The 10854-nt window shown below is 43.2% G+C and overlaps 1 protein-coding gene across 1 annotated transcript in view; it reads left to right on the top strand.

Annotated features, from left to right (window-relative positions):
• hdac8 (histone deacetylase 8) overlaps nt 1–10854 on the top strand; it is a 111961-nt gene that overhangs the window by 79589 nt on the left and 21518 nt on the right. Inside the window, exon 10 of the mRNA XM_084312086.1 lies at nt 2126–2231. Within this exon, the coding sequence (XP_084168212.1) occupies nt 2126–2231 (106 nt within the window). The remainder of the gene's footprint in view (nt 1–2125; nt 2232–10854) is intronic.

The following is a 10854-nucleotide window of genomic DNA, read 5'->3' as shown; positions in this document are numbered from 1 at the left end:
TGGCACCTATGGCTTCAACTAAACCTTTCCCAGACCTTTCCAAGGTCACCAGGACCAGAGGCAGTAAAGCGGCCCACAGAAATTACACTCCCGTCACCGTGCATAATGATGGGTATGGTGTTCTAATGGTGGATGACAATGTGACCATGTGTTTCATGTTTAATCATTGTATTTAAGTAAATAATCCAAATATATTCAAACTATTTGTGTTTTCTTTCATGACATGCTTTATCAGAAAATGTATTTTAGATGAAGATATAATAAAGATGAATGTGGGAAATATTTGAAAAACTGACTATTCCAAAGGGGTTCACATACTTTCAAGCGTGTGTGTGTGTGTGTGTGTGTGTGTGTGGACTCTTCTGTTTGACCTCGTCCACCAGCGCTGTGCGCAGCAGCCACCTTGACTTACACTCTTGTTATGCTGAGTCGTCGGAGCCCAAGGCTTTGACAACAGCGGCTGCTCGTGAGGGATGACGCACTTGTGGTCGGTTCTGTTCTCCGCTGTTTGTTTTGGTTTTATGACGCCCAGGCATGGGCCAGACTATTCTCTGGGAGAGGGGGAAAAACTGAAAAATCTTGTGTGTTTTGGTTGTAGCTTCTGGTTTCAACTATTCTCCAGAGTCCCATCTGTTTTCCGGACTTGTATTGTTGGGCAAAAAGGCACTTGCGAAATGATGTCCTGAGAAATGGTATCAAACTACGGGTCGTCTTTCGTGCCTGTTTTTCTATCTTTCTTTTTTCATTTAACCCTTTATTTAACCAGGAAGTCCCACTGAAATACAATTATTTTGGATGTTCCAGAGTATTCCATGTATGACCCAGTGTTGTAGTCGAGTCTCGAGTCCCCCGTGTTAGAGTCCAAGTCTGAGTCACCAAAGAAGAGCGCGAGTTGAGTCCCCATTACCCTCTAGTCCGAGTCCAAGTCATCAAGGTTGAGTCCACTCCACTCCACAGTCAAAGAGCTGACATACAAATAAATAAAATTCTACATTAAACATAAATGACACAGCGGTCACCATTTCAAAGGGAGTTTATTTACTTTGTGACACAATAGCCAAACAAATGCACTAGCCATCGATATCTTATGCCAAATGATTAGGGCCTATTACAAAAATAAGAAATAAATAACTGTTTATCAATGAACAAGTCTGAGTCCTCGTCTGCACCTTCCGAGTCCGAATGCAGTCAATGCTCGAGTTCAAGTCTGTGTCATCAGTGCTCAAGTCGAGTCACGAGTCCTGACCATCTGTCCTGGACTCGAGTCCTACACCACTGGTATGGCCGTCTCCCTGCTCACCCCTAGGTGCTGTGCACTACACCACTGGTATGGCCGTCTCCCTGCTCACCCCTAGGTGCTGTGCACTACACCACTGGTATGGCCGTCTCCCTGCTCACCCCTAGGTGCTGTGCACTACACCACTGGTATGGCCGTCTCCCTGCTCACCCCTAGGTGCTGTGCACTACACCACTGGTATGGCCGTCTCCCTGCTCACCCCTAGGTGCTGTGCACTACACCACTGGTATGGCCGTCTCCCTGCTCACCCCTAGGTGCTGTGCACTACACCACTGGTATGGCCGTCTCCCTGCTCACCCCTAAGTGCTGTGCACTACACCACTGGTATGGCCATCTCCCTGCTCACCCCTGGGTGGCGGTGCTGTGCACTTGAGGTGCTCTCAGAGAATCTGCCAGACTGTGCCAAATTGTTACGCATCTGTTTGTTTGGTTTGATTAACATCTGGACTGCAGTATAGAACACGAGCAGCAGTGAGTGAAATGGACAGGGACGTTTAATATCGTTTACGTCATCGGTTCCTCACAGACGGCAGACTACGGACTACACAATTCACAGTTTTGCCAAAAAAGCTAAACGTATGATAAAAAATTAAGTAGTTTAGCGTTACACAATTCCAACAGGGGAGAAAGTGGATCATTCATGTCATCTTTTCCACTCCAGTTCCTCACAGGCAGCGGACCAGCAGACACCTTGCCAGGAAGTTGGCGTGTTTGTTTGTTTTGTTTCTTTAAAAGAAAAACAAGACGTATTATCGGCGTCCCATTAGCGTCGTGGTGGCGGCGGCGGCGAGGAGAGCTCATCAGTGACGTCGTGCCTTTCCCTGTCAGTTCTTCACAGAGTACGGTCCAGACTACTCCCTGGAGATCAGCCCCAGCTGCCGACCCGACCGCAACCACACCAAGCACCTGGACCAGGTCGTCAACACCATCAAAGGTGTGTGTGTGTGTGTGTGTGTGCGTGCGCATGATTTATTCTTCTTATCCCTAACTTTTCTGTGTGTGAGTGCATGCACTCAACGTGCTTTTGTTGTTTTCATTGCACTCGCAAACACACAGGAAATCCTGCCTTACCACGTGTGTCAGTGAAATGGTGCATTTGTAAGAGCGACTGGGTTATTCATTCTATGTGTGTTTGTGTGCGTGCATATAGAGGAGTTGGGATTTAGATGCGTGTGCCTTACCCATACATTTTTACTCTGAATGTGTGTGTATGTGCACATTGTGAAGGGGAGGGGTGTGTCTGTGAAGTATCAACATGCCCCCCCCCCCCCCCCAACTTTCACTCTGTGTGTACGTGGGCGTAGTGCACTAACCACTTCCTTACCCATAACCCTTTATTCTCTGTGTGTCTGTCTGTCTTTATACATGTGTCTCTCTTTCCCCTCTGTCTCTTCAGTCTGCGAGTGTGTGTGTCTCTTCAGTCTGGAGGGTGTGCATGTGTGTGTGTGTGTGTGTGTGGGGGGGGTTCATACTGAGAGCCCACACAGCCACACAGGGCCCCAGAGGAGAGCCGCCCGCGGGGGGTGAATCTGAGGGGAAGAGAGTTGAACCAAGGGAGGAGGAGACATGTTCTCCAGGGAAGACCAGGACATTATATAGGAACTACAGCTAGAGTCTATTAGCCGCTAGACTAACTACAGACGTTTGGCTCCGATACCGGTTTCAGAGTTTAAAGAGGCAGTTCACCCAAAATAAAAACAAACAAACTAGGGGCTGCAGCTGTCTATTCTTTTTAGTAATCGAGCATTCTACCTGTTATTCCGATGGATCGAGTAATCGGATAAGAAATAACATTTGCTTTAAAGAGCAATAGTAGAGATACAAAAGAGACAATAAGACCGGTCTCTTCCTTTTTCGAATCTTGACTGCAGCATTTTATTTTCTATGGTTTCTAGATATCCTAACATAATAACTAGCCACCATATTCATTTATGTTCTTAACCAGCCATTACATGTAGCCATAATTAACGTTAGCGTACATTCTTCACTTGCCCTAATTTCAACTAGCAATCATAACATTTACGTTAAATGCTAATGACTGCGTTACGTTGTGTCGCCTGGATGCTTTCTGCTGAGATGCTGAGGCGTTATGAAGTGCTGTTGTGGTGCTAGTTCACTTTTAACAACAGACGCAGTAGTACAGAGTTTTCCTTTCCTTTCAGCTTGAAATGATCCCAAACTTTTGACACTTTCTGTTGTTTTCTGGGCTTGTCGCTCTTTCCTCATCGCTATTTTTTCTATGTTTATTTTTTTTTGCAATCCGCGCCTCAAACCTCTTCACGTTCACGTTCCACAGCGGAGGTGCGTCGTGCAACCGTAATTATCGTCCGTGTGAAACACGATGCGCTGTGGGTGATCGATGACCGTTTCAGCTCTAAAACAAACCATGTTTTTCCTCTTAACCCGGTCTTCTGTCCGTCTGTCTGTTTGTCTGTCTGTCTGTCTGTCTGTCTGTCTGTCTGTCTGTCAGAACAGTGTAATTACTACACAATGGAGCTACCAGAAGAATACACTTGAAAACCACTTTCCAGAAATCACGACACGGTTACTTAAGATAATCCACAGACCTTGTTGTGAACCGATCGTATGAAAGTAGACATTTGCTTGTAATTATCATTTGTAATGATCTTAAAAAAAATTATAATAAATGTATTGCGTTAACCTCAAACGAATAAGAAAACAATGTAGTTCCATTGGAACTAAAACGTGCTCAGTGGTCTGAGCACACGGCAGGGTTGTGTATTTCTATTTGGATGGTTTTCGCAATTATTTCGCACTTTGCCGCCGATAGCGATACATAACGATATATCAATGAAAAGGCTCGAATGGATCTGCCTCGCCCCGGAGAGGAAGGGAGGCGCAGGAATGTGGTCTTTTGATTCAGGGAAGAAACTCTGGGTTCTGTGGTTTACGACGAGACGGCAGAGAGTGCACGTCGAGTCCAGGGCCTCTTCAACTTCTCCAGGACCCCAAAAGGAGACATTTAGTTTTCCCCCTGGGAATGAGCCTTGTTGAAATACAGAAGGTATTTTTTTTTTGTCGTCTGGGGGGGATGGGGGGGAAGACCCACCGTAAACAGTCGCACCACAAACAGTCCCACAACTAATTCTGGCTCCTGAGCCCATAGTTGAAGAAAAGTTGACGCAATGGAGAGAGACGTTGAAAATGGAATTTGACCAATCGAGGCTGAGGTAAGAGTGTAACTGGGTTAACTACGTACAATAGCCTACTCATAGACTGGGTTAACTACATACAAAAGCCTACTCATAGACTGGGTTAACTACATACAATAGCCTACTCATAGACTGGGTTAACTACATACAAAAGCCTACTCATAGACTGGGTTAACTACATACAAAAGCTTACTCATAGACTGGGTTAACTACATACAAAAGCCTACTCATAGACTGGGTTAACTACATACAAAAGCCTACTCATAGACTGGGTTAACTACATACAATAGCCTACGCATAGACTGCGTTTGGACCAAAAGTTGGTAATAACTAAGATGAACTAGTTAAATAACTAAATTAATATTGTATTTATAGAGCACCTTCCAATACATCTGAGATACACAAATTGCTTCACAAACTAAAGATTTAAAGAAAGTTGCACGATAACAAATACAGCCTCTACTGTACCAGAAAACACCTTGTGAGTACAGGTCAATCTTTAGGAGCTTTTTCATGTTATCGACTCGGATAAGTGGATCTGATGTTCATAGGGGTTGTGGTGGGGGGGGCTGATTCCAGAGTCTAGGGGGTCGCATTTTATGATTGTAGCTTCTATCTAGGACACGGGCGAAAAGGTACACCAGGTCCCCAAATGGTTGGTTCAATTTGCGGGACGCTTTTGAACCCGGACCATTCACGCGGTCGTACGGCGACACCTGCATCCTCTAGTAGTCCCTTGGCCTTCAGTGTCGGATAGACTCAACAAAACACTAAGCTACTCGGTAAGTAGTCTAAATAAGAGGATTACTTTTATTAGATTAGTCCGCACAATAACCCACCCCCCAAAAAGAAAGAAAAAAAAACATTTGGGTTGGATTACGAGAAAGAATCACTTTGAAAAGGAAAGGTCCCTTTAGAGGGAAGGTTTTCAAACCACTAATCTAGAGGAGAAATGGAACCACATGGATTCAAATGAAAAGAGTCCGTTGGATCCAAAGGACACCGTTATAGGGTCTGGGGGGGGTCTGGGAGAGACAACAGTCCTCAGGAATTAGACGTATTAGACGTCCACATAACCAGGTCGTGTAAGATCCAGGACCGTAGGAGAACAGTAACGTTGATTCACTTAAGTTTTTTTTTTTTCCTTAATTCTATTGAGCCAATGGCCTGCGTAAGTAATTAAGGACGATGGGAGTTTTCGAAGATATTAGCGGTTTCTGTCAGTCATAAGGTTTATATTAGGGATGAAGGAGAGAGGGGGGGGGGGTGAACGGATGGATGGAAGGAGAGAATGAAAGGGTAGAAATGAAACGCAGAGAGAGAGAGGGAGAGAGGTCGTGACTGTGTCACATCTGCTGCTTCTCTCGTTTATTGATCCCTCGTTTTCCTCTCCTCTTCTCCCCTCCCCTCCCTCTCTGTCTCTTGCATCACATGGCCCGCTTCCACTGCATAGGCTCAACTCTACTTGACTCTACTCCTTTTTTTTGGTTTTCCATCCAGCAAAAGTTGTCGATAGTACTTTTTTTGGGTATCTCCTCCATCGGGGTTCCAAGCAGAGCCGAGGATGATACCAAAAGGTCATGTGACAACACCGCAGACCACCGATTGGTCAGAGAGAATCATTCTCGGACCCTGATTGGTCAGAGAGAATCATCCTCACTTCTAACACGACAGCACCACGGACAGCTCCATCGTCTCTTTATCAACCGAGGAACCTATAAAAGAAGGAAGGGTCATTACATCAGAATAGCAATGTTAGGAAATTAGTTTGGGCGCGTGGCATCTGACGGGGCTTCTATCTGCAGTAGAAAACAAAGTACCTGGTACCAAAAGCTAGTAGAGTAGAGCCTTTACTATTTAGTGGAAAAGTGGCATACATGGAGTTGATTTGTTTTCTCCTCCCTCCTACTCTTGTTTTCTCTCTCTTCTTTCCTCTCCTTTCTTTCTTCTCTCTCTCTTCTGCTGGGAGTCTTGGGGGTCTGGGTTTCACCCTGTCAAGTCTGCTTTGTGTCCCTCTCTTTCTCTTCCTCTCTTCTTTCTCTTCCTCTCTCCTTTCTTTCTCTCTTCCTCTTCTCTCTTTCATTCTCCTCTCTTTTTGTATATTCCTCTCTTTCTTTCTCTCTTTCTCGCTCCTTTCTTTCTCTCTTCCTCTTCTTTATTTCACTTCCTCTCTCTCTATTCTCTCTCTTTTCTCTCTCTTCTTCCTCTTCTTCCTCTCTCTCTTTTCCTCTTCTCTCTTCTTTCTCTTCCTCTTCCTCTCTTCTCTCTTTCATACCCTCTGCTTTGCTTCATCCTCTGTCTTTCAGTCTAGACGCACAATATCTTTTCCCCTCTCTCTCTCACACACACAGGGTTGTATCAGGATTTCCCTGGTTGGAAACAACACACTGCTTATAAACATTGGTTTCTCTAAGAGACCCGTGTGTGTGTGCGTGCGCATGCACATGCATACATGTGTGTGTATGTGTCTTCTCCCAGTGCCCCAGTTCAAGTGTCCATGCTTTAGACTGAAATCTTATATCGCCATTAGGGATGCTCGATATTGCCTTTTTTACCGATACCGATATTGTCCAACTCTTAATTTCCGATACCGATATCAACCGATACCGATATATGCAGTGTTTCCCCCCATTAAATATCTCTTGTTGTGGAATTAACACAACATTATGCATACTTTTGACAATAAATAAAATCAGAATTTGTTCTTGCTTGCTTACCTGGGTAAATAAAGGTTATAGAAATGTAAAATATATATATATATATTTTGAAAACCGATACCAATATTTTCCGACATCACATTTTAATGCCGATATCGGCCGATAATATCAGTAGGCCGATAATATCGGACATCCCTAATCGCCATTCAATTTGATCTTCCATTTTATGCAGACTGACCATGGTGGCCACCTATCCCAGCTGATCCAAATAGTATAATAGGTAAAATAGTAGTAGTTCAACCGTTTGTTTTATCCTACTCAGGGTAGCAGGTGGGTGGGGTTAACTGTTGGATGTTGTCAGGTGAGTGGACAGACAAGCACATGTTTTTTACGAAGCTGCGATCATTACCAAAAGCATCTTTTAGGTTCAGTAAAATACAACGCTGTGATCAATACAAAAGCATGTTTTAGGTTCGGTAAAATAGACCTAAAATAGACCTTATCTTTGTCAGAAGGTACTCTAAAATTAATAATCCCAGTAGTTCCATCGCGATCGCCATTACCGTTGTGCATTGGGCCTGGCTAGAATACGGAAAACAATAGGTTTCAGGCGAGCAAATCGGCGACAGATGGCTGTGTGCTGCTCACTTTGAGGGGGAGGGGATTCCTGCAGCCCGAGGCACTGGGGCACTGATGGACAACTGAGAGACCCAGTTCAAAAGGTAGGCAATACTGCCACCTGTCGGGATACGATCGTCATTGCAATTTTAACATAGGCAGTGGTGGCAGGTCCGCGCGAGTGTTTAGAATGAAAAAATTGAGAAAGGATTGAAAAAAGAGATATCTCGTGTTTGGCGCTCAACGCTTGGATTTGCTTGTATTAATTGATGAAAAAGTAACCATGTGTAGTAATATAGATTATAAAATTGAGGATGTAATATATTATTGAGATGCATCAAGATGCACCATAGAATCTAATAAAATCTAAGCGAAACGCACATTCTAGGGAAAGACATAGATAAATTAGCGGACAACATATACCATAATATCAGTCACTCCTCTATTGGTACGAGAACTCGGGGTGTAGCAATAGTCGTTAAACGTAAGTTGAATATTGTACTAAAGGGAGTATGGTCTGATGTAGAAGGTCGGATAACTATAGCTAAGATTGAACATAAGAACAGGAAAATAGCGTTGATAGCGGTATACGCCCCAAATTTGTACGAAGAGGATTTCTTCACTACACTAACCAATGCAATGTTAGACATTCCCGATTACTCATTTATAATGGGAGCGGATTTTAATGCCATCTGGAACCCAAGGATGGACAAATCTTACCTCGCCTTTTCCAGCGAACAAAAGAATTCATCGAAGGCATTAAAAGATTGGTCGAAGATTACAGGTGTAATTGACTTATGGCGGTTACTTAATCCCACGACCCGAAAGTACTCTTGTCGATCTGCGAGACATAATACACTATCCAGAATAGATTATGTCTTTGCATCACAGAGACTATTTGATAATTATGAAGTGGAAATTATACCCAACGCACTATCAGATCACTGTTATTTACTCCTTAAAGGTACATTTGGTATACTATCCTCCCGAGCCCCAAGATGGCGATTTAACTCGTTGCTGCTTAATAACAAGGAATTCATTACACAACTCAAAGAAGCTCTTATAGTATTCCAACGGGAGAATGCTAACTCTGTGCAAGACCCCAGAATAATATGGATGTCGGTAAAGGGAATGATCAAAGACTTCACGGATAGCTTTTCCTCCAAAATGCGCAAGAATCAATGCACAAAACTGGCTGAGCTGGAAACGCTTTACTCAACGTTATTTAATTCTCTGAAATACAACAACTCAACTCGACTAGAAAATCAAGTTAACGTACTAAAAATAGAGATCAATGCCATATACAGACAACAATCGGAAATACAAATACGCAGCACAAGACAACAGCAGTACTCCCATGGTTCCAAACCCAGCCACCTATTAGCCATGCGATTAAGAATTAATGCAACATTTGCAGATATAACTACCATTAGAGCACAACAAGTACTTGTAACAGATCCTGTAAAAATAAACGATACATTCAAAGTATTCTACTCCGACTTATATAAATCAGAAATGACCTTCGATCAAAACAAAATGGACACATTTCTTAATCAAATTATTCTCCCTAAACTTTCAGAGGATGACGCTAAACAGTTAGAAACACCGATCACACTAGAGGAACTCAAGAAGGCCATAACCGCAATGAAAAGTGGTAAGGCTCCTGGAAGAGACGGTTTCCCATCAGAAATGTACCTTTCTTGTTGGGACATAATTGGCCCCTTATTACTAAATATGATCTTATACTCAGTCAAGGAGGGGAACTTCCATAAGAATGACAATATTGCACTCATAACAGTCCTCCTTAAAAAAGACAAAGACCCCAACGAGTGCGGTAGTTATAGACCTTTAAGCCTCCTCGGAACAGATATCAAACTGTACTCTAAGGTATTAGCCATCAGATTACAAAAGCATATGACGTCTTTAGTTCACCCGGACCAAACTGGCTTCATAGGAGGCCGCCTGATCACTGAGAACATAAGACGAATACTGCACGTACTTGATGCCGACAAGGAGGACACCATACCTAAGGCGATGCTGTCCCTGGATGCTATGAAGGCCTTTGACAGGCTGGAATGGTCGTATCTGTGGGCAGTGCTAGAAAGGATGGGGATAGGAAAAGGATTCATCGATATGATTAAAGTATTATACAAAGACCCATCGGCCATGATTACAACAGGCACAATCATCTCCCAAATATTTCCGGTATCACGCTCTGCCAGACAGGGTTGTCCTCTTAGTCCCGGACTGTTCAATCTATCATTAGAGCCTTTAGCACAATATATAAGACAATCCCAATCCATATAACCAATCGTAATCAATGGCACACAACAAAAAATGTGTTTATATGCGGACGATGTAATATTGTTCATGCAAAACCACAACACCACATTGCCTCATCTGCTCAAGTTGATTGAGGACTTTGGTGATTTATCGGGATTTAAGATAAATTGGCCGAAGTCGGCTTTCCTTCCACTTAACACCCCTGCAAAAAAAGACACAACCCTCCCAGGACAGATACCGATGGTAAAACATTTCAGATGCTTGGGAGTGGAAATATTCCCTACCATAAGACAAACGGTGAAGCACAACTACACAAAAATCCAAAACAAAATCAAAGACGACCTTGATAGATGGGCAAAACTTAAAAACACAGTACAAGCACGGATATCAATAGTTAAGATGGTACTACCTAAAATCAACTTCTTCAGTTCAATGCTACCGTTACCCCCTCCAGAGGGTTACTGGAAAAGATTACACTCCTCCACATACAAATTTATTTGGAATAACAAACCACCACGTATAAAAAGATCCACCGCACAGAGAAATAAAGCATGGCATTTCCAGATTTTTTCCTATATTTTAAGGCGTACACATTAAGTCCATTGACAACATGGTTTGACTCCCAAGCATTAGCATCCTGGAGAAAAATAGAAGAAAACATAGTAGCCCCACATAGACTGAAGGACATAGCATACACTAAACTACCAATCAAGCACTGTGAACGAAAATTTGGCCCCATAATTACTCATGCGATCCGGATATGGCGTGAATCACAAAAAAAAAATCCTAACCCACAAAAATGGCACAATCATACTCCCTTATTCAA

This window comes from Notolepis coatsorum, assembly GCF_963971535.1.
Source record: "Notolepis coatsorum genome assembly, chromosome: 4".
Lineage (NCBI taxonomy): Eukaryota > Metazoa > Chordata > Actinopteri > Aulopiformes > Paralepididae > Notolepis > Notolepis coatsorum.
This window is presented reverse-complemented; position numbering and strand designations above follow the sequence as displayed.